At 48.0% G+C, this 24,224-nt stretch overlaps 1 protein-coding gene across 6 annotated transcripts in view; it reads left to right on the forward strand.

Moving 5' to 3' along the window:
- The window catches only part of LOC311104261 (ras-responsive element-binding protein 1-like), a 62,674-nt gene extending 41,198 nt beyond the window's left edge, over positions 1-21,476 (forward strand). For 2 of the 6 annotated variants that reach the window (XM_084146043.1, XM_084146039.1), the window contains 9 exons: positions 2,039-2,128; positions 2,482-2,645; positions 11,469-11,613; positions 11,786-11,928; positions 13,671-13,860; positions 14,036-16,772; positions 17,074-17,259; positions 17,556-18,368; positions 18,480-21,476. In XM_084146043.1, the coding sequence (XP_084002169.1) occupies positions 2,039-2,128; positions 2,482-2,645; positions 11,469-11,613; positions 11,786-11,928; positions 13,671-13,860; positions 14,036-16,772; positions 17,074-17,259; positions 17,556-18,368; positions 18,480-19,162 (5,151 nt within the window). In that variant the 3' untranslated portion in view covers positions 19,163-21,476. Of the gene's footprint in view, positions 1-2,038; positions 2,129-2,481; positions 2,646-11,468; positions 11,614-11,773; positions 11,929-13,670; positions 13,861-14,035; positions 16,773-17,073; positions 17,260-17,555; positions 18,369-18,479 lie in introns of all 6 variants that reach the window. The other 4 variants (XM_084146042.1, XM_084146038.1, XM_084146041.1 and 1 more) reach the window with 3 other exon arrangements.
- The last annotated feature ends 2,748 nt before the right edge of the window (positions 21,477-24,224 follow it).

A 24,224-nucleotide genomic window follows, 5' to 3' on the forward strand; every position in this document is an offset into this window, starting at 1 on the left:
TTTCAAGGCCTACCTTCAAACTCAGTGCCTCTTTGCTTGACATCATGGGAAAATCAAAAGAAAACAGCCAAGACCTCAGAAACAAAATTGTAGACCTCCACAAGTCTGGTTCATCCTTGGGAGCAATTTCCAAACGCCTGAGGTACCACGTTCATCTGTACAAATAATAGTACGCAAGTATAAACACCATGGGACCACGCAGCCGTCATACCGCTCAGGAAGGAGACGCGTTCTGTCTCCTAGAGATGAACGTACTTTGGTGCGAAAAGTGCAAATCAATCCCAGAACAACAACAAAGGACCTTGTGAAGATGATGGAGGAAACGGGTACAAAAGTATCTATATCCACAGTAAAACGAGTCCTATATTGACATAACCTAAAAGGCTGCTGAGCAAGGAAGAAGCCACTGCTCCAAAACCGCCATAAAAAAGCCAGACTACGGTTTGCAACTGCACATGGGGACAAAGATCGTACTTTTTGGAGAAATGTCCTCTGGTCTGATGAAACAAAAATAGAACTGTTTGGCCGTAATGACCATCGTTATGTTTGGAGGAAAAAGGGGGTACTTGCAAGCCGAAGAGCATCATCCCAACCGTGAAGCACAGGGGTAGCAGCATCATGCTGTGGGGGGTGCTTTGCTGCAGGAGGGACTGGTGCACTTCCCAAAATAGATGGCATTATGAGGAAGGAAAATTATGTGGATATTGAAGCAACATCTCAAGACAACAGTCAGGAAGTTAAAGCTTGGTCGCAAATGGGTCTTCCAAATGGACAATGACCCCAAGCATACTTCCAAAGTTGTGGCAAAATGGCTTAAGGACAACAAAGTCAAGGTATTGGAGTGGCCATCACAAAGCCCTGACCTCAATCCTATAGAACATTTGTGGGCAGAACTGAAAAAGCGTGTGTTTGAGCAAGGAGGCCTACAAACCTGACTCAGTTACACCAGCTCTGTCAGGAGGAATGGGCCAAAATTCACCCAACTTATTGTGGGAAGCTTGTGGAAGGATAACTGAAACGTTTGACCCAAGTTAAACAATTTAAAGGCAATGCTACCAAATACTAATTGAGTGTATGTAAACATCTGACCCACTGGGAATGTGATGAAAGAAATAAAAGCTGAAATAAATCATTCTCTCTACTATTATTCTGACATTTCACATTCTTAAAATAAAGTGGTGATCCTAACTGAACTAAGAAAGGGAATTTTTACTAGGATTAAATGTCAGGAATTGTGAAACATTTAAACTCAGTTTATTTGGCTAAGGTGTATGTAAACTTCTGACTTCAACTGTAAGTAATGAAAATCACTCCACTCGTGCACAAGGATAGGATGGCAGACCCTATGGGATTTTCCCCATGGTGAATGAAGTCGCCATCAGTGCTTCAGGCCCCACCAACCACAGCCCAACTACACAAAACCGATGAATGCGTAACTGTGGGGCAAAACAGACGGGGTTGGCTTAGATTGTTGACAACATGAATTTATTTTGTCTCCAATGTTTACTGAAAACATAAATACATTTGCACAATGAGCAATTGTCTCTCAAATACATCGTTACAGTTGTTGGTTAGCTAACTAGTGAATTTGAGCCATATTAGCATTGACATGAAATCAGTCAGAGGACCTCAAAACAAGACATGGTATCAATAACAAGATGAAACAAGCTGAAATGAGCCACTTATGATTCCCCACATGGCAGTTCCTTGTCATTGTTGCTAGCTATCTGGCCATCCAGAATCACAACAACTCATGGACATCTGCCCCATTTGAAGCTTGCACATCGTTTTTGTGACGTTGTCAGCTAACCCATCTATAGCCGACCCCCTCAAACTTATCCCAACGATCAAAGCTTAACCATTTCTACCATACATTTTATACTTTCCAATATCAAATTTAGCCGCAGTGGAAAGTTCTTGTCTCACCTGTTAATGGGATGAATCCAAACGCGCATAACTAAGATCCTCCATTGACACAGTATTCTCCCATCTTGCCTCTCTTAGTTGTAACCTGTGGTCTCGTGTGTCTGCTTTACAGGAAACCAAAGACGTCAATACAGATTTCATCTGTCCCCTGTGTGAGAAAGACTGTATGACCCAGCACCAGCTCACTATGCACATCCGACAGGTAACACTACTGCTACTGCTGCTACTGCTGCTACTGCTGCTGCTACTGCTACTACGACGACGACGACGACGACGACGACGACGACGACGACGACGACGACGACGACGACGACTACTACTACTACTACTACTACTACTACTACTACTACTACTACTACTACTACTACTACTACTACTACTACTACTACTACTACTACTACTACTACTACTACTACTACTACTACTACTACTACTACTACTACTACTACTACTACTACTACTACTACTACTACTACTACTACTACTACTACTACTACCGTTCTCTCAGACATTCAGTAATAATGTATAATGTGGCATAATATGCATCTCTTTCAGCACAACTCAGACAATGGGGCGACGGACCACTCATGCAGCATCTGTGGCAAGGCCCTGAGCTCAGCCAGCTCGCTGGACCGCCACATGCTAGTGCACAGCGGAGAGAGGCCTTACAAGTGCTCCTTCTGCGGCCAGACCTTCACCACCAATGGCAACATGCACAGGTCAGACACACGCACACACACTCTAACTCATTCTCCACCTCGCTCAGTATCACAGGGCTACCTACTAATGTTTAGGAGTTGTGGTAGGGACAGATGTCATTTCTGCGTTTCGCATTGTTTTCTTTTTGCTAGAGGCTAGAATAAAACCTCTTATTGCTAATGTTGTATAGCTGTACAGCACCTGTTTTATTGCCTGAGGAAGTTAACCTGTATAGCTTTTTTCCCTTTAAGCTTTTGAAAATGATTAAGAAATGCAGTAGACTGTGTAAAGATTGTATGCCAAGAAAGGCCCAGAGTATTACCAACACTAAAGCTTTGGTCTTTAAGCCTTTCTGTAAATGGTGCCCTACCCAGGTGTGAAAGCAGCACCACCCAAATACATGTGGAGTACTGCCCCCACATAAAGCCAGCAAAAATCCCAGCGTTAGCACCTGTCGCTAACTGCAGACACGCCCTTTAGAATAGCCCAGCAGTTGTTATAAAACAAAATAATCTGTAAACAAAATCATATTTTTAGGGCTCAGTTTTTCCCAGAGAGAAAGCATTTACAGAAATGCTTACCGAAATATTCTGCTTCTACAAACTGTTATACTGTTTGTAAATAAAATAAAATACCTTGTTATATCTTTTAGAATTGATATGCTAACGTTGGTCAGGGCAGGCCATTTGCCTGGAGGGGGGATGGGGTGGGGGTTAGGAGGATGGAGGACTGTGGCACAGAGATAAATATATGGGCATTGTCAGGGGTTGGTAAGGTGTGTGTGTGTGTGTGTGTGTGTGTGTGTTTGACGCTGTTTAGGCAAAGAAGAGGACAGGAAGTGGGAAAATGACATTGCCCCACTTCAACACACACACACACACACAACAACTGTTAGGGCATCTGCTGCCAGCATACTTGACTGATGGCAGGGTTAAATACCGACTTCCTCTCTCTGCGCTCTTCTGGTTTTATTGTGAGTGTGTGTGTTAGAATTGGGGGCTTGAGGTTTAATTGATGTGTGATGTGTTGTGAGAAGCCCCATCCCTTTGAGTTGGCCAGCCCCACAACATTAGTTTCTGAAGTTATCCTGACAAAGTGGGGGTGGTGTTGTAAAATCTAAACGGTTGGCTGTTGAAGTCTGCTATCTGCACGAGAGGGATGCACCAGGACAGAAGTCTGCCTGCCCCGTCGTTGGAGCTCTCATGTGTATGGAATGAAGAGGTGTGGGCAGGAAATAATTAGTGTAGGCCGAGTCAATCTGAGAGAATACGAGAGTGTGTCAGAAAGGAGTTTGTGTGTTGGTCGCTGCATCCCAAAAAAATTACGTTGTTTCTTCGCATATTCGTGTTCTTTTTCACCATTCTGTTGATAGTTTTCTCAACACTCCAAAAATAAGCTATGCTTTGGGGTAAGAAACTCAAAGCACAGGGGTGTATACGTCAGCAAGTTGGAACATTCAGATCGTTCTGATAGAGTAGAATAGGAAATTGAGTGCGCTCTACTCATCCTATCTGCATCCTTCCTTGTGAATGTTCCACAGTACTGAATTGATCCAGCCCTAGCCTGATGTGATGGAGCTGTCCATGTGGCTGGCAGGGGAGCAGCCATTTTGTTGCCAGAGCATCACATGAAATGGGGCCTGCTGTTGTGAGCCTGTTGCCAAGGAGAGGCATCCTAACCCTATTTAAGGGCCTGGTGAATAGACTGAGCCAGGGGGTAGTGGAGGGGCACTTTTATTTGCTTTAACTCTTTACAGGACAGTGAGGACACTAAAGGGTAGTGGGGAAGAGCGGGATAGAGAATGTGCATTGGTAAGGAGAAGTGCCCTTGGTGTGACATTGCACAAGATCAGGGGGCAGCATTTTGATGCTACAGCGCCCCCTGTCCACCCACTGTCGTGGTGCAGTGGAATTTTTCAGTTTGGATGAGAAGGAAGCTGTTGAATCATCAACCCCCACTGTCACAGTCTGAGCTCTCTCTCAATTCAGTAGACTTTATTGCCATGGCAAGTTAAATGACTTACATTGTCAAAGTATACTTATAACAAATAATGGTGGGACCAACAGCAATAAGGCATTAATAGTAGTAGTAGAAATGTGATTACCATTAACAGCAACTACAACAATATTAATGAGAATAACAATACATTAAAGCAATAGTAGTAGACCAGTCTCTCCCTCTCTCTCTCTCGCTCGACTGGCCATAAGAATAACTTACTTTATGAATTATAAAAAAATAGATCTGTTATGTATCTTGATAGTGTTTTGTTGTAACCTTGATACAGTTTGAGCTGTTTCAGAGGTCTGAGGCCTCTCAATGTAGCCTAGGAAAATGTCCTCATCAGTCCTCTTTTATAGTGGAGATAAGATATTTTGCCACATGAAAGTAGTGTTTTTGCAATTTACAGACAACTGCATTATTGCAGGTGTGCATCAAACCATCAACCAACTAGATAGACTGTGTGGAAATGTTTTTTAGGCAGGTGAAGGGAGGAGGATGGCTGAGGTGACACAAAGACAAGTTGGTTTCATCCAATCATGCTGTGCTGACATGACAGCTTGGCTCTCTCGGGATTGGCTGACGCCAGCGGTCAGAGTCTAGGGGATGCGGCTGCTGCCTGTCAGGTCCCCAGATGGGTGGCCAGCTCGCTGCCTGCTATTTATAACCCAGTTACTGACTTCAGAGTGAAAGCTGAGATCTCTGCTACCTACTGACCTTTCCTCTCTTATGCTGGTGAACACGCGCACACACACACACGCACACGCACGCACACCGGCGTGCACACTTACACCACAAACACACAGATATAGCTATATTATAAACCCATGCATACACACACTATTGAAGTTACTCGCAAACAAGTTCACCCACACAATTGCACAATAATGTACCCATCTTTATTCAAGCAGATGCGCAGGGACAACTTGTCAAGTATGGGTGCACAGTCGCGCACACACAAATGTAAGTACACACAGAGGCCCTATGACTGGCTACTGATGCAGGGCTCTGTGGGCTAGGCCAGGCCTGTCAGGGATGTACTGATGCAGGGCTCTGTGGGCTAGGCCTGTCAGGGATGTACTGATGCAGGGCTCTGTGGGCTAGGCCAGGCCTGTCAGGGATGTACTGATGTAGGACTCTGTGGGCTAGCCCCAGGGATGTACTGATGCAGGGCTCTGTGGGCTAGGCCAGGCCTGTCAGGGATGTACTGATGTAGGGCTCTGTGGGCTAGGCCAGGCCTGTCAGGGATGTACTGATGTAGGACTCTGTGGGCTAGGCCAGGCCTGTCAGGGATGTACTGATGTAGGACTCTGTGGGCTAGGCCAGGCCTGTCAGGGATGTACTGATGTAGGACTCTGTGGGCTAGGCCAGGCCTGTCAGGGATGTACTGATGTAGGACTCTGTGGGCTAGGCCAGGCCTGTCAGGGATGTACTGATGTAGGGCTCTGTGGGCTAGGCCAGGCCTGTCAGGGATGTACTGATGTAGGACTCTGTGGGCTAGGCCAGGCCTGTCAGGGATGTACTGATGTAGGACTCTGTGGGCTAGGCCAGGCCTGTCAGGGATGTACTGATGTAGGACTCTGTGGGCTAGGCCAGGCCTGTCAGGGATGTACTGATGTAGGACTCTGTGGGCTAGCCCCAGGGATGTACTGATGTAGGACTCTGTGGGCTAGGCCAGGCCTGTCAGGGATGTACTGATGTAGGACTCTGTGGGCTAGCCCCAGGGATGTGCTGATGTGTTTTCCAGGGTCTTAGTCCTCCTGTCCCCCCTCCCTTCACACACACACACACACACACACACACACACACACACACACACACACACACACACACACACACACACATCCTTAAATCAACTGATGGCATTTGACCTTTCACCAGGTCCTGTATGGTTTAGCCCCCCCCTTCATTACTATTCTCCTAGCTCTGCCGTTATCAGTGACCCCCTCTCAAAGTTTAAACTAATGTAATCAGCTTCCGAAGGACACACTCAAGTCACGTACACCTTGACAAAGTTATCTAACAGTTATACCTTTGCCTCTATCCCTCTCCCCCCAGCTATACATTGTCCCCTCCTACTCCTCCTCCCACATCTTTCCCCCCTCCCCCATAGATAACACAACTTCCTTTCATAATACCTGTGTGACATTATCTCCTCTCTCTTCTTTTTCTCTTTTCTAGTATCTTTCCGTCTCGCTCTCTCACATCTCTATCTGTTCATCTGTCTTTCTCCCCGTTTCTCTCTGTACACCCCTCCCTGTCTCTTCTTCTCTTTCCCTCCCTCCCCCTCTCCAGTCTCTCCCTCCCCAGTCTCTCCCTCCCCCTCTCTCTCTCCCTCCCTCCCCTTCTTTCTCTCCCTCCCTCCCCTTCTCTCCGCCATGTGACTCCAGCCCGACAGCTGAAATGTTGTGTAGTTAAGCGGTGTTGGAGAAGGAGGAGGAGGAGGAGAAGGAGGGGAAGAAGGAAGAGGAGGAGGATAAGGAGGGGAAGAAGGAAGAGAAGGAGGGGAAGAAGGAAGAGGAGGAGGAGAAGGAGGGGAAGAGAAGAGGAGGAGGAGAAGGAGGGGAAGAAGGAAGAGGAGAAGGAGGGGAAGAAGGAAGAGGAGAAGGAGGGGAAGAAGGAAGAGGAGGAGGAAAAGGAGGGGAAGAGAAGAGGAGGAGGAGAAGGAGGGGAAGAAGGAAGAGGAGAAGGAGGGGAAGAAGGAAGAGGAGAAGGAGGGGAAGAAGGAAGAGGAGGAGGAAAAGGAGGGGAAGAAGGAAGAGGAGGAGAAAAAGGAGGGGAGGAGGAGAAGGAGGAAAAAGGAGGAGGAGGGGAAGAAGAAGGAAGAGGAGGAGGAGGGGCAGAGAAGGAGGAGGAGGGGAAGAAGGAGGAGGAGGGGAAGAGGAGGAGGAGGAGGAGGAGGCGAGGGAAGTTAGCGGCAGCAACAAATGCTTCCAGATGACTCTGTCTCAACAGGCTTCTTTTTGTGGTCCAATCATCCACCATAGTACAAATGAACATAATCCATGTCCAACTGTATTACTATATCTGAATGCCATAAATGGAGAAATGAATAGCTGAACTACCCCTGTAAACGTTACTAGACAAGGCAAATTTGATAGATATAATATGGAAAGGGCTCCACTTCATTACAGTGATGGAGATGACTGCCCTTCATGGTACCCTCAGCCCTTTTCCCTGGCCCGGAGTTAGGTCCTTATATGGGCCTGCTGGATAATTGGAGCAACTTAGACTATTACCGCCTTCCCTGCCCTCCTCCCAAGTGTGTGTGTGTGTTTGGTGTGCGCACGGGTCAGAGTGTGTGAGCGGCGCTGGATCGGAGCGAGGAGCGCAGCATGCCCAATTTGACTAGTGCTTACTTCACTTCACAAGCTCAGGGCATGCCCGGCCCAGCATGCATTTGTAGTCTACTTGTGTGCTGCTATAGCCCCTTGCTTTAGCTACTCTCATGGAGTTCGTTAATATTTTCATAAAGAAACTGATAAAACACACAGGTGCAAAATCAAGGTGACTTACTAAGATGAGGAGGACCAAGAGCAAGAGAGGGAGTGGGGTGATGAATCATTGTGGAATCTGAAAAGACACGTATCCCGAAAGCATGATGGTGTACTAGGTGCACACGCTAACAGAAAGGAAGGAGGTGGCTAGCTAGCTAAGTGTGTCATTGTAGCAAAATCAGATCTCTTAAAAGTTTCGTTCATTTCCGTTATATTTGCTATACAATAGGCTATCATTGATTTTGGCCCAATAGGCCTGGCATATTACCTCTTTCAAGGAGCTTTCTGTTTTGATAAGGCTATTTTGCCTAAAAACCTTTAGGCCTACCTATAGAAAAATAAAACAAATAACGCTGCATCCCTACACAACCTGGCAAGAGTGGCCCGAAGGGTGTTTAGCATCCCCAGTGGCTCTGCAAGCGCAGAGAGGGTATTCTCCGCTGCTGGCCTGCTCTCCAGGCACCGTGGAGAGGGTATTCTCCGCTGCTGGCCTGCTCTCCAGGCACCGTGGAGAGGGTATTCTCTGCTGCTGGCCTGCTCTCCAGGCACCGTGGAGAGGGTATTCTCTGCTGCTGGCCTGCTCTCCAGGCACCGTGGAGAGGGTATTCTCCGCTGCTGGCCTGCTCTCCAGGCACCGTGGAGAGGGTATTCTCTGCTGCTGGCCTGCTCTCCAGGCACCGTGGAGAGGGTATTCTCCGCTGCTGGCCTGCTCTCCAGGCACCGTGGAGAGGGTATTCTCCGCTGCTGGCCTGCTCTCCAGGCACCGTGGAGAGGGTATTCTCCGCTGCTGGCCTGCTCTCCAGGCACCGTGGAGAGGGTATTCTCCGCTGCTGGCCTGCTCTCCAGGCACCGTGGAGAGGGTATTCTCCGCTGCTGGCCTGCTCTCCAGGCACCGTGGAGAGGGTATTCTCCGCTGCTGGCCTGCTCTCCAGGCACCATGGCATGAGCCTGAAGCCACAGACTGACCAAACGTGTGTTTCTAAAAGTGAATTCAAAGGCACTGTAGCATTCTAACTAAGTCACAGCCTATATGCCCAATTTACAGACTATATAATGATTTAATATAACAAAATGTTTAAATGCTGAGCGTTTAATCTTCCTGCCAGCCTAGTGTGTCACACTCGCAAGTGCTTCACAATGTATTTCTTTGTAGACTAGCCTTGAAATAATAGGCTAGTAATATAGCCTAAATAATTAATTTTTGTTCCTTCTTAGGCTACCTGTCTGGCTCCTGTACAGTGTTGATATGCTGTTTAATACGACATGTGGCCTATTTGAAATGACGAGCGCTTCTTACAGTCACCTTTTCCTGTTTTATTAAAATACTTTTCATTAAAATCATATGGTTTGGTTTCAATACTTCAAAGTCAAATGGTAGGTCCAGGTAGTCACAGAAATAGTGTTGTTTAAGTGGTGATTCTAATGAATGAAGCGAATTTGGAGCAGCAGTTTTTTTTCTTCCTGTGAGCGAGAAGCGGGATTTCTGAACGCTCAACTCTGCTCACATACTCTGGCATGGGCATGTCTCTGGTGTGTGAGCCGGTGTGTGTCCACCCCTGTGTGTGTGTGTGTGTGTGTGTGTGTGTGTGCGTGAGGAGATTATTGAGCCCATCTCCCCAATCTGGCAACCCTCCAAGCTGTCTCTTCAGTAGATCTGAAGTATGCTGCAAATTACTGGGAATTAAATATGTGGTGTACATCAATCCAGCATTTGTTTTTAGGATAATTACTGTAATACACCTTTCAAACCATTCTGGTGGCAGAATTTGTTGTAACTTCTCAAGGGATATGTTCTGTGTTGGACTGTGAGGTTATGGCTTTCATAGACTCCTGTTATGTCTGCACCCTAACACAGGGCCATTGTGTTCCGGAACTGTTACTTGTATAAAATAACTGTTGTGTAAACAATATGATTGTTTTAGAAACTATTTCAGCACCGTTTCACGCTGCTTTGAGACAAGTGTTTTATTTTCACTGAATCTCCATTTGGATATTGGTTAGGCTACAATTAGGCTGGGGAAATGTTAGCTAAGTTGAGGTGAATGCTGCTCATGATCATTTTGTCTGGGTGGCTCATTTATTAGAACATTGTGCCAGCATGTTATGTAGCTTAACAAGTGGATTCTTTTGTTCTTCACTCGCAGTCGCTTACTACCCTAGGCCTACTCCTGACCAAAAGCCTGTGACTCGTCTTAATCAATCAATGGGATTTTGTTTCACTGAATCTCCGTCTGTATATCTGGTTAATTCTCTGGCTGGGCAAATAAGTGGAGGTGGTAGAGCTCATCTATCACTGACCAGAAACATTTAGCATGCAATAATGTATCCTCAATCAAGAGTAGGCCTATTATTTTGCTGGATCGCGTATAGGCAACTCCAAAAGCCCGCGGAGGTTGTGAAATATGAACAAGAGACTCACATGCTTCTGAAAATATAGATTGCTGTTATTTTCTATAGGTGTCATGATGAAGATACTCTCAATGTAAGACCCTACGCCTGCTCCCTAACAAGGCAGAGTGAGGATAGAAAAGAGATGAAACGTTGATCAAAAAGCATGGGCTTGCCTTGGGCTTTTTCAAAATATCACTTGGTTTATATGACAGCGGTTCCACACGTTGCCATGAAGTTGTGTGGGAAACATATTTGTAGAATTTTATTCTGTTATTTTTCATAATATTATTAGTCTATTATAAAAGATGTGTGTTGACTTTGATCAGGGTAGCCTAAGTGTGTCTTGTCTGTTTAATGAACAAAATAACTATTGATTTCATGTGCATGCCGCAGCCATGTAGGCTGCACAGACCAGTAACAAATTAAACTCTAAATATTTGATTAGTCTTACAATGTTTCTTAGGACCTGCCTAAACAAATTAATTATGGATTTATTTTTGATGGTGTATATTCTCAATGGATTTATTAAAATAGTCGCCCACCCACATCTGCACACCACTACTGCCACTCGTCCCCGGCATGCGCACGAGACGTTTAAAAGGCAATGTGGTAAAAATGGGGCTGTTTGTAAATATAAATTAACAGGCAAAATACCATGAATCCTATGTGAAAGCAGTATAATACTACTAGCAGGGGAGACCTGGGGGGGTATATCACGAAGCAGGATCACAGAGATATTCAGCTAACTTTTCCTCAATGACCATAGTTGTAACCTGGGTGCCAGTCTTTTTCTGCTCTCCTGCCAACTCCTAATGGAATTGTCATGCCAAACAGCTTGCCAATGGGACCTGGCTATAGGAGTTGACTTTAAAGCACAAAATGATCAGGGACCTGGCAACTTGTTTTGTGCTGTTCTGTTCTGATGTATTTTCCTGTCTCCATCTCTCCTCCCTGCAGACATATGAAGATCCACGACAAAGACCCGGCCGGTGTCGTTCCTATTAGCCCCCCCTCGCCCACCAAGAGACGACGCCCGTCCGCCAAGAGGAGGTCGGCTATGGACGAGGACATGGAGCGAGGTGACGAACCGCCCAACAAAAAGGTAATGCGCACACACACACACACACACACACACACACACACACACACACACACACACACACACACACACACACAGTCAAATTTGTGCACGCACATATACACTCACACATCTCCTCCACTCCACCGCATTACATTCCCAGTTAAGTCATTAATATTGTTAGCTGTGTGTCCAGGTGCTAGAGGAGAGTGTGTTGGAGGAACTGGGTTCAGGCCAGGGGGATGATGAGGTGTTGCCGTGCCCTATCTGCTTCAAGACCTTTGGCTGCAAGTACGACCTGGAAGTCCACATGGACACACACCCCGACACCACTCTCAGGTACTAGAGTCTAACACACACACACACACGCACAGTGGAATTACATTGATGGCATAAACGCAATACAACTCTCTACATGTAGTTGATATGTCACAGAGTTAATAAATTGTCACCAAAATATCAAGCAAATCAACAGTTAGAATGTATGGCGAATGTATGCCGAATGACCTCTGCCCTCCCTCCACCCAGGTCCTATACACCTGGTTCTCCATCACACTGCTAAAGGCCACCTCTGTGGTCTCTCCCTTATTGGGAAGATATTTGCATTTAAAATTGTGTTTTAAACGCTTTGTTATCATGGATAAACTCATCAAATCACCTTCAGACTAAATGTTTCACATGACAGAGTTTAACTTCAGAGCACTGTGCTGCAAGGCCAATTTTGACCCCCTCTCTTCAGGCACTGAGGCCTAAAAAGTGGGAAAAGTCTGCAGGGAGGCTATCCCCGGAAAGGGCGGGAGGGTTGGAGTGGGGGGGGGGGGTTTAATGAGTCACAGAGGGGAGGCGTCGGGACGCGGTCGGCTGGACAACGGAAGGGGGAGGGGAGCGGTTTTCCATGGACAACTCACAATCTCCAGATCACCATAGCGACTCAACTCCAAACTCAAACCCCAACTTGGGTTGAATGGCTAGCCGCGCATAACTCACACATAGGAATGTATTTGTCTGAACTGAAAAGAAGACAGATGCAGCCTTTCCGTAGTTGAGTTGGGCAGCAATCTGATTATTGTAGGAAGTGCTGCAAATTTAGCCCTAATCCCAGTTAATCACAAGAGTTGAGAGGGCCAGTTAAGAGGATATGGCTGCACTGGTTGGCTTGGGTACCTCTGTGTACACGATTTCTAAGAAGCTGAGAAACGACGCATTCGGCGTGCAGGAACACACCAGGAACACACACACACAAACACTGTTTATTCTATTCTACTGAGTCATTTACTTTATGTTCCTATTCTTATCTTATTGTTGTCGAGAAGGAACCTGCAAGTAAGCATTTCGTTGGACGGTATATACCATGTGTATCCCGTACATACGACTAATAAAACTTGAAACACACACACACACACACCCACCCTGTAGTTGCAGCGTAATTCTCAAGGCTTGAGCCAACCTCTGTGAGATTAGACGGCTCTCGCAGACCTGTGTGAGAGACAGAAAACACGCACAGTCTGTCTCACATGCAAACACAAGCACGCACGAACGCACAGGCATACACAATGAATGTGTACACAGACTACCCACCGCACACCCACAGTAGCCTGCACACAGGTGTGAAACCATAGGGAAAGGAGGAGGGGGGGCTGGGTGAGTGGGAGGAGGGGGGGCTGGGTGAGTGGGATGAGGGGGGCTGGGTGAGTGTGTAGTGCTGGGGGAGCACTCCCTCGATTTTAACAATTTGAGAATAAACTGAAAATAAATTCTGATCCATTCTAAATAAATGATATTTAATTGCCACAAAAATTATATGAAAAACGATAGAATGACAAACCAAATAAACCTTGATAAAGCTGTGTGTAATCTCCTCGGACACCACATCACAGGGTGGCCGATAAGAGGGCTGGCCGTAGGAGACACTGAGCAGCTGTCCCTCATAGTGCCTAATGAGGTCCGGGCCAGCACTGCCACAGGCCATGCTGAGGGTTATGATTTAAGTGCATTCTTACACCCAACTACAACACAGCACTACAACATAGTAAAAAAATCACTGTATTATATAGCAACATATTTCTGTGTCTTGTCTCTAGGTGTGACCTGTGCTGCCTCTCCTTTCGGACCCACCGCGGCCTGCTGCGGCACAACGCCGGCATCCACAAGAAGCTGCCCACGGACTCAGGCGGACGGCCCTTCATCCAGACCAACCCCTCCATCCCCTCTGGCTTCAACGACCTGGCCTTTATCGACTTCTCCTGCCGCAAGTTTTCCCACATCGCCCAGGTCAGAGGAGAAATTGTGGACAGAATAATGTTAACGCTAATTCTCACAATGCTACTGATACTACCAATTAGTATGATTATGAAACTGATACTACTAGTATGTTGGTCATCTCTCACACGAGCCCTCAGTCTGCTCTTCCACACTCTAACCCCCTGTCTGACTGTCTCTCCAACAGGTCTGGTGTGAGACCAATCTCCGCCGGTGCACCAGCAAGTTCCACCGCTTTGTGTGCGAGGCCTGCGACAAGGCCTTCCCCCTGCGCTCGGCCCTAGACCTGCACAAGACCACCATTCATCAGCAGGAACCGCCATCGCCCGTAGGGGGCGGCCAAGAGACCCCTGTGGTACAGGAGAAGCCGACAACCCCGACCCCTCAGCAGGCCAGCTTCCTAGAGTCCCTGGGTCTGCAGCACATTTCCCAGGTCAAGCCTCAGCCTTCTGAGGATGAGGTCCGTCAAGCCCAGCTGGACAGTATCCGGGTCATCCAGGTGGAGCCTCCGGACTCCACTCTGCCCCAGGAGGCGGCTTCCACAGCTGCTGGCTTTCTGGGCGGCCTGGGCTTGGTGCCTGCCTCGTCTCTGCAGGGGCTGTCCCAGAGGGAGGCTCTCAGCCTGCTCTCCCTGCAGCCCTTCCCCACAGGCTTCCTCTTCCAGCCAGACGGTGACACTGCTGTCAAGCCTGTGTGTGGCGAGCATGGCCTGATTAAGCTGGCTGACATCCAGCAGATCCTGAAGGTGGCCTCGGCCGTCCCTGGTCAGATGGGCCTCCTGCCGCCCCTGGCCAAGGCTCCCCACTGGGGAGTGTCCGGCCAGGGTCAGGCGGCCGGCTGCAAGCCCATGCCCCCACTGAAGCCAAAGCCCATGGTGGCACCACGCTCCAGCCTGGCTGCCTCCACGCCGCCGCCACTCCAGAACACCCAGCAGGCCTCCCTGGGCTGCATCAGCCCCAGCCTGCCCCCGCCGCCCAGCCAGCTGCTCAAGATGCCCAGAGAGTCTTCATCATCGTCATCGTCCTCCTCTTCCTCGGGCAGCCAGGCCTCCCTGGAGAAGATGCAGATGGAGGCGGACTGCATGGGCGACGCCCACATGCCCAACGACTTGACGGAGCTGCAGATCAAACAAGAGGAGGGCCAGGCGGCCGGGGGAAAGAAGGGGGCAGGGGGGGCCAACCGCGGGGGTGCTAAGGCATCCTACCCCTGCCGCTTCTGTGACCAGGTGTTTGCCTTCTCCGGGGTGCTACAGGCGCACATGCGCTTCCACCTGGGCATCCTGCCGCACCAGTGCAACATCTGTGACTACGTGGCGCCTGACAAGGCCACTCTCATCCGCCACCTGCGCACGCACAGCGGCGAGCGCCCCTATGTGTGCCGCGTCTGCCACTACCCTTTCACCGTCAAGGCGAACTGCGAGCGCCACCTGCGCAAGAAGCATATGAAAAACACACGGAAAGATATTGAGAAGAACATCAAGTACGTCTCGTCAACCACCACCCAGGATCCTTTGGAGCTGGCTGCTGCCGGCGACACCGCCTGCCGCTTTTGCGGTGAGGATCTAAAGAGCTACCGGGCTCTCCAGATCCACCTGCGCACCCACAACGGCTGCCAGCGCAAACCCTTTGAGTGCCGGCGCTGCGGGGCGGCTTTCCTGGCCAAGAGGAACTGCATCCACCACATGCTCAAGCAGCACCCTGAGGTGCAGGAGCGGGAGATCGAGGAGCACATCGCCACACTTCTCCCCGCCATCACAGCCACCACTTCCAGGGCCAGCCCCAGCAGCCCTCTGGCTCTCAACGGCCTCACGCCCACCCCCACTGCCACCCTGAAGCCAGTCAAGGTGGAGGATCTCAGCATCTACTCCTCCTCTGGTGACCTGGATCAGCCCTTGGACTTCTCCAACAAGAGCCGGGGGGGAAGCGGGACCAGCAGCACTGCGGGGAGCCTGACCGGGTCTCCTGGGATCAAACTGGAGACGGTCAGCCCGGCAGCCTACGACTGCTCCATGGAACCTATTGACCTGTCCATCCCTAAGAACCCCAGCAAGAGTCTGAAGAGAGACACCATCGCTGTTGGCCCGGTGAGCGTGGAGCGCCGAGAGATCAAAAAGGAGCTGCCCTTCCCCAGCGTACTGGACCACCTCGCCTTACCCCAGGCTCTTCAGCTGGACAAGAGCACTGAGGAGAAGCTGACGACCCCCCAGTCTGGCTCTTACCAGCTCCCCCCAGTGATCCCCTCCCCGCTCCCTATTGGCACCCCCACCGCCACAGGCCGGGCGCTCCGTCTCAAGCCCCTGCTGCCCAAACCAGCCTTTACCTCCTCTTCCTCCTCTCTGAAAGAGCTTCCCCCTTTGGCTTCCATCGCCCAGATCATCTCCTCCGTCTCAGGGGCTCCAGACCTGCTCAAGAGGGAGCCAGATAACAAGGCTCCTGCTGCCCTCAACAGCCTCCAGACAGAACCGGAGCGTCCAGCTGGGGGCGACAACAGCTCAGAAGCGTCGATGGAAGAGCTCCTAGAGGGCTCGTCCAGAAAGCGCACTAGAAAGAAGCAAGTGAGCCAGGCCAAGACTATGGCACCTGCCCGTGTGCCCACGCCCGAGCAGAACACCGGCAGCGGCTTGGACCTGGAGTCCAGCGGCGAGTTTGCCAGCGTGGAGAAGATGCTTGCCACCACCGACGCTAACAAGTTCAGCACCTACCTGCAGACGGGGGCGGCGGAGCTGGGAAGGAGGGACGAGGGGAGACAGAGCCCGGGAGAGGAGAAGGAGGAGAAAGAGTCACCTCCTCAGTCTGTGCCACCCCAGTCCAAAGGAGGGAAGAAGAATGCCTACTCCAACTCAGTGCAGAAGATGACCTGTCCCTTCTGCCCCCGAGTCTTCCCCTGGGCCAGCTCCCTGCAGAGACACATGCTCACACACACAGGTGAGCCATAGGGAAACACACACACACAGCTGGCTGAGACAGATTGGATAACTCCCTAAATACCCAACACACAGCTCTCATAATAAGTCATGTTGAAATACTGCTTAAATAGACAAGTTAAAACAATGCAATTATATCTGAAAGACCTGAAAGATACTGTTCGGTAATGTAGAAAAACGTTATACAAGATAGTACAATTACAAGATATTAATTAGTTATTAATTTGACAGGTTTTCTAAAGGGTCTAACTGCGTGCATTTTGTCCACAACATGTCCCTAATACTTCTAATGTGACGTTCAGTCTTCTCTAATGTGCTGTCGGCTACAGGTCAGAAGCCCTTCCCCTGTCCCAAATGTGACGCCTTCTTCTCCACCAAGTCCAACTGTGAGCGCCACCTGCTGCGCAAGCACGGCGTGACCAACCGCTCGCTGCGCCGCAACGGCCAAGTGTCCAAGAACGGCGACGAGGGTTCACACGACAGCGCAGGTAAGAAACTGTACTACTGTATTGTATTGTACTGTACTGTATTACGCTGTACTGTAATGCACTGTAGTATACTGTACTGTAGTATACTGTATTGTAGTATACGGTATTGTACTGTATTGTATTGTAGTATATGTTATTGTACTGTATTGTAGTATACGGTATTGTACTGTATTGTAGTATACGGTATTGTATCGTACTATATTGTATTGTACTGTAGTGTACTGTAGGATCTATAGGTTACTATTCTGTACCAATCAATTTGTAATTTGACGGTTCATTTTGTGTGTGTTTTCAAGAGAGTTCCGAGAATGAGCAAACTGCAGGAGAGGTTTTGGACCTGAGCAGCATGGACCCCGATCAGAAAGGCGACGCATACGGGTCGTCCAGTGCAGACCAAACACCAGACACTGCTGAGCAGCTGCTAGGGGAGATGGAACCGCAACCTAGCAACAACAACAACAATGTTGAAAATGAAGACTATGACGACAATGATTCACAGAGCAACAAGAGCTTGGACCTCAACTTCGCCAGCAAGCTCATCGACTTCAAGTTCTCGTCGGAAGGCGAGCAGCCCCAGACCTCCCTGGGCGGAGAGAGTGTGGTGGTGGCCGAGCCGGAGAGGGTGACGGACGTCCAGCAGCAGCAGCAGGACCAAGAGTCCTCCAAGTACACCTGCAAGAGCTGCAAGAAGAACTTCCGCTACGCCGCCACCCTGGCTCGCCATGAGAAGGCACACCTGTGTGAGAGTGCACCCCCAGAGGAGGCTTGTGGAACGGAGGGGACCAGGCCAGGCACAGAGGAGCTCCCCAATGCTACTACAGCCACTGCCGAGGAGGAGGATCAGGAGGAGGAGGAGGAGGAGGGAGAGAAGGAGGCTCCGGAAAGCGAGGGAGCGGGAAGTGTGATGGACAGCGGCTCGGAGGAGGAGGAGAAAGAGAAGGAGGAGAGGAGCGATGAGGAGGGGGGCTTGGCAGAACCAAAGAACGGAGAAGGAGAGGTGGGCAGAGGGTCGGGAAGCAAAGCGGACAAGAGGAAGAAAATCTGTAACGTCTGCAGCAAACGCTTCTGGTCACTGCAGGATCTGACGAGACACATGCGCTCGCACACAGGTACTAGTAGATTCTATTGTTGTAGCTTTACCTTCTTTAAAGATAGGTTTTACCTGGCCCTGCTCTGGTGTATGTGTGAATATTTATGTACGTGTTTATATTTTTCTTAAGGTGAGAGACCCTACAAGTGCCAGACGTGCGAGCGCACCTTCACCCTGAAGCACAGCCTGGTGAGGCACCAGCGGATCCACCTGAAGCCGCGGGGCAGCGATGGAGCTGATGCCAACGGGGCAGAGGCCCCGGCCGGAGACTCAGCTAGCGAGGAGGGAGAGTGCACCCCAACCAGCACCTGCCCCCCTTCAGAGAACGAGAGCGAGGGCACCGGAGCGGCCAGGGAGGAGGGAGCTGAGAAAGAGGCCCCTCTACCAGGCTCCACATCTCCGGACCAGTCTCTGTCCACCACTGAACCAGCCCAGTCAGAGTCAGCTACGGAGGCCGTGGCTGAGCTGCTCACTGAGCCAGCCTCGGAACCAGTCTCGGAACCAGTCTTGGAACCTGTTCCGGACCCATCTGTAGAACAAGCCTCGGACAGCGTCTCTGAAATAGCTGTAGAACTCTCTGCTGCAGAATCAGCCTCTGAAACAGCTAGTAATGCAGCCACACAACCAGTAACAGAAACCCCCAAAGAATCCTCCACAGAGTCCCCCACCCCACAGCCCTCTGCTGTAACCCCAGAGTTAGACTCGAAGGGCCCATCGGAAGGCTTCATCCAAGGCCTACTGGAGATCCACACCAAGCCTTCCCTGGAGTACATCCTACCTGCCGGCGAGGCTCGCTTGGTGGGCGTGGAGTGAGGGAGGCCCCAGTCTCTGGTTCTCTTAATTCAGTGGGGGACTGCTGTATGTGCCACAGTGCCATAAGATAGAAGTACCCCACAATAATGCAAGACCATGAAATCAAGAAGAAACACCTTGTTTCTAAGTGCCTTACTACTTCTATTTTAATTTTTTGGGCTATATCTTTATCTACATTTATCTACGGAGGATCTAATTTTTTATAGTGTTTTATGATGATTACATAATTGTTTTTGGAGTCTATAAAGAGATGATCTTTGAATAAGCAATAAATGAAATCTCATTTACCATGACCGATTTATATGACATGATCAAGTGTGTGACAGATGAAAAATAACCATTATTGTGTATTTAAACCACAGTCGTACCTTAAAAACAATGCAGAGACTGAGTCAGTTCACAGCAGTGGGGATAAAGTCACTTATGTAACTGGAAACACCGCTATCGCAGACAACTGTCAAAGGTGTCCTGAAAAAGACGACGTTGTTCTCTCTCTTTCGTCTTGATTTCCTCCCTGTCCCTTTCTCACACGATCCCTTATCCCTGATAACCAACGTCTACAGTCTCTCTTTTTGTTTTGAGAATACATTCATGAACTGTGACGTGATTTGGTGTGAGGAGACGGGTGACTCAATGAAAACAGACTTGACAATGGATAGCCTGCCGCATCTGAGAACTCTGCTTTTGTTTTTGTGTTTTAACATACCCCCATCCCCTATGCTCTCTTTATCTTGCCATAGATAATATGGGCAATATTTGCCTGAACCGTGTGTTTTTTTCAGAATCATTCTCATTTAATTCCTTGTGCGTTGACCATGTTGCATTTGGAGTATTGTGTATGTGTGTGTGTTATTCGTTCAGGAGTGGGTGGGGGGATACAAGGTTTTTGCGGAAATTTTGCTTTTCCTGAACAAAAGGGCTTGATATGTGTATCTCCCCCATCTCTCACCGTCACCCTCTAGCGTTCCTAGAAACCTCTCTCGGAGGTCCCATGTTGTCTGTACTACCACCAGTGTCTAGCTTGTGTCCACTTTCTCCTCCTCCCTAGTGGCAACTCATTTTCTTGCCGCTAATTTAGACGTCTTCCAAAACGACTGTCACTGTGTTCTCAAAGCCTTACCTGTGGTTCTGCTAGGTTATTTTGATGCAGAACTCACCTCGTGCTCTAGGTGGAACACTACTCTGTTTTGTCTACTTTAACTTTAGTCTCCCTGCTGCCTCTCGTTTGGTCAGTCCCCCCTTCCACGCCCCCCTAGCCCAAGAGTATATTTCCGAGGTGGGACTCAAATATCAATCATGTCACCTTGCAGGGTTGAATTTAGTAGAATTTTTTTTCTTTTTTTTCTTCTCATTTTGTATAAAGAAACCTCAGAAGCAAACATATCAAACCTCATGGCGCACATATGAACTGTAAGACGCAGGCAGCATCGGCTGGCTGGAGGCTGACGGACAGCCACAGAGCAGAGAGCACTGGACTAGTCAGCCGCTGCCGGACAACTGCCCATCTGGCACTAACAAAATACAAACAAACCTACTACTACGACAATAAACGGCTAAGCAATCAGAGAGAGAATGAACCGAAGTGAATTTCTGAGCTGTGTTTGGAACTTGAACGTAACACAGAGTATTAAGTGGAGGGGAGGGGGGTGGGGTGGTGCGTTGACAGGTGGCGAGGCTGCTACTCCATGCAGAAGACTGCCCTTTAGTGGCCATACCCCGGTATCTCCCCCATCCCAACCCTGCTCTCAGGCACTGGGAAAGTATTGGCAGACTAGAATGCAAAATGGAATCCTGTCCTCAAAAAACACTGTCAAGGGACTCCGCTTCTCTCATTTGTTCCTGTGTGGGTGTGTGATTATGAGTCCCATAAGAATGCACATGGACTGTTTTTATTGTATTTATTTGGAAACCCAGTGAGGGGTGAAGAGATGTGACTTGAGGAGAAGCCATTTATTATTACCACATTGATGCTGCAGAGAATAACGGATTCAAATCCACAAAATGGTCGCCCAGCATCGGCCTGGAACTTCTATTAGCAATAATCACTATTGATTCTAAAGCTTTATGTATACCATTGTACGTGTTTTATAGACCGTGTGGATCTATTTTTGTTTTGTTTATTGTTTTTAGTTTGGCTAAGAAATGATTTTTTCCCCCTGATATATAAATATGTATAAAACTGTGAAATTCATTGTGTATAATGGGTGAGTTTTAGGCTAGTTTTGCATGTAAACCTTTTGTTCAATTAAGGATTATTTCTTTTTTTCTCTCTCTCGCTCTCAGGGTCTTTATAAAATGCATATTCAATACTTCATTTTCCTGAGTTGCAAGAAGTTCTTCCAAGTCATGATTTTATTTGTAACGCTTACAACTGTCAATCACTACATTTAGCACTTGATTGTGAACTCAAATCAGCAGAACAGAGAAAATGTACTTGTGCTCAAATCCTTGTGGTTGAGGTCGTAGTCAAGACTATTTTCAGCAGCATTCTTTTTGAACAGTGTACCCATAAAGTATACCCATATACTCCTTTTGATTCTTTCTAACCCTCACTTCAAATTGCTGTCACCTTTGACTATAATATCCTCTCTTGTTTTGAAGAGGAAATCAAGTCGTGACTCTGTAAAAACCAATTAAAGTGGCTGTCTGTGTCACTGTCTGAAGTTCTGACCCGTTGTGAAAGGGAACTTAGTGTCGCTGCTACGGCCACACCAGAACTGACCCCATAAAAGGACCTGGATCAGAACATTCAACGTTAGCTACACTGCTTCCTCCCTCCTGATATTACAGCGCTTCATAATCAGAAATGTAAGCTGTTCTGTATCGAAAAAATTTAAGCAATAAAGATATATTAAGGAAAGGTGTGAATCAAACTGGCCTAGTGGTGTTTTTTGTCTGGCCCAAACCGGCATCGATCACTGGTACTTTGATGCCTGTTTCACACTGTATGGCCCTGTACAAGTTTGTACAACACATTTGACACAACAGTTGTGATACAATGGAGAGTTTGTCCTTACAAAATGTGTTTACACAGCTGTTTTGGAGACACCTCACAATGATTTTTGTGTCACAACCATGGTGTCAAGTATGTGTACATCAGTTGTACATCCTGATTACGTGGCGTCAAAGTTCAAACCGAGTCAGGCCGAGGTACTGTATGTTGGGCTGGCCTGCTTACACGTCCACCATAATTGCTGGAACAGTGCTGGAAAGCATGTGAACAATGTGAAAAGAAAATACCCAAGCCAGCCAGCATATTATGGTCGGGTTAGCCCTATTTTATACTGTGAATCAAGCATGTGGGTCTTGTAATCATGAATCCATGAATGTAGGGTGCAAAGTGAACATACTCAGTCAGCATTCACCCATGCCCTGTCTAGGGTCGTTCCACAAAATGAGTCCCTTTTGTTCAACTTAATAAAGTTTGTCCTTACATGTTTTCCCATCTCAATAGGTGAAATTAAAGAAATAACTATATTAAGTGCCCAATAAAGTAACATGGTTGACGTTTTTATCTTAAATGAGTAATGTTGTGTGCAACACGGCGGGGCAATTGAATGAAAGCTTCACAAAACATGTGATTGTTAAAACATTTCTAGCCTAGCTATGGGTAACGGGGTTGATGTGTTATGCTTGACCCCCTTGACCTTAGGAGGGTTTCTCAAACTCTGTCCTCGGGACCCCAATGGGTGCACGTTTTGATTTTTGACCTAGCACTACACAGCTGATTTAAATAATCAACTAATCATCAAGCTTTGATAATTTGAATCAGCTGTGTAGTGTTAGGGCAAAAACCAAAACCTGCATTGTGGTCCCGAGGACCGAGTTTGGGAAACGCTGCATAGGGACAGGTTGTTTGTTGTTTTTTTGCCTTAAAATGAATCACTGAATAAATAATAAACTTCCGAAATGACTGTCAAAGCAACAAAATAACGAGGGCTTTACAATGAGGGTGAAATCTTGGGGTTAAGTGGGTTACAAATCTTCAGAGAAGTCAGTGCACAGAGGGACACGTCAAAATGCTGAATTTTGGCACTTTAGCAAGTCTTTATTCATATAAAAAATCAGATTTCTAGAATTTTCCATGTGGTCTATATATATATATATATATATATATGAGGGCACTTCATTTAATATAACAGGCTCTACTTAAAATATCAAAGGGATGCAAAAGGGACTCATTTGGTGGAACGACCATCTCTCTTACCTGAAGCGTTTGAGGATTTATTGGACAATCAAATAAACAAAAGCGATACTCCAGACAACTGGCTTTATACAAGCACACCATCCCACATGTCCAGAAAGAGAAAGTACTGCTGTTGATGGGCAGGGCAGAGGTGTTGCACTGAGCCTTGCTGTTGGAAAACATCAGTGTCTGACCTTCGGCTATTGCAGATGCACCTCCCCCGACTTCACACCTAAACTTGTCTACAGTCGGTTGCTTTCGCCTTACCACTCAAACGAGCCCACTCTCTCTGCCACAACTTGAAGAAGTGTGTGACCTGCAGGGTCAGGAGGATTGACAGATGCCCTGCCACCTAACAACCAGCCTAGCAACCAACCAGAGTCCAGGGCCCTAGGTGTGAAAGGACAGTTCATGGCCCGTAGCCTGCTAGGCTCCAGCGGGGGAAGGGAAGCCTACCGCAAAGGTTAGAAAGTTAGTTTATCTCAGAGAGGGCTGTGAGCTGGTGTGTTAAGAGTCACCGGCAGGGAATTCGTAACAATGTTCAGTGTCATCAGTTATAGGCTAGTGGGTGATGTCCCCAAGTACCCCCAGCAGTACACATTTTTGTTGTAGCCCCTGACAAACACACCTCATTCAACTCAAGGGCTTGATGATAGTTGAATCAGGTGTGCTTGTCTGGAGTTAAAATAAAAATGTGTACTGTTGGGGGTCCTCGAGGACTTTAGTTGGGAAACAGTGATGTAAACCAAGCAAGATCAGGGACCAGTCACCAGCTGCAGTGGAATAGTAAAGGTGCTGTATCCACAAAGCACCTCAGAGTAGGAATGCCACTGGTGGTCCTCCAATGTACAATTTTTTTCTTGTTGATATTTTTTC

This window comes from Coregonus lavaretus, assembly GCF_964263955.1.
Source record: "Coregonus lavaretus genome assembly, chromosome: 2".
NCBI lineage: Eukaryota > Metazoa > Chordata > Actinopteri > Salmoniformes > Salmonidae > Coregonus > Coregonus lavaretus.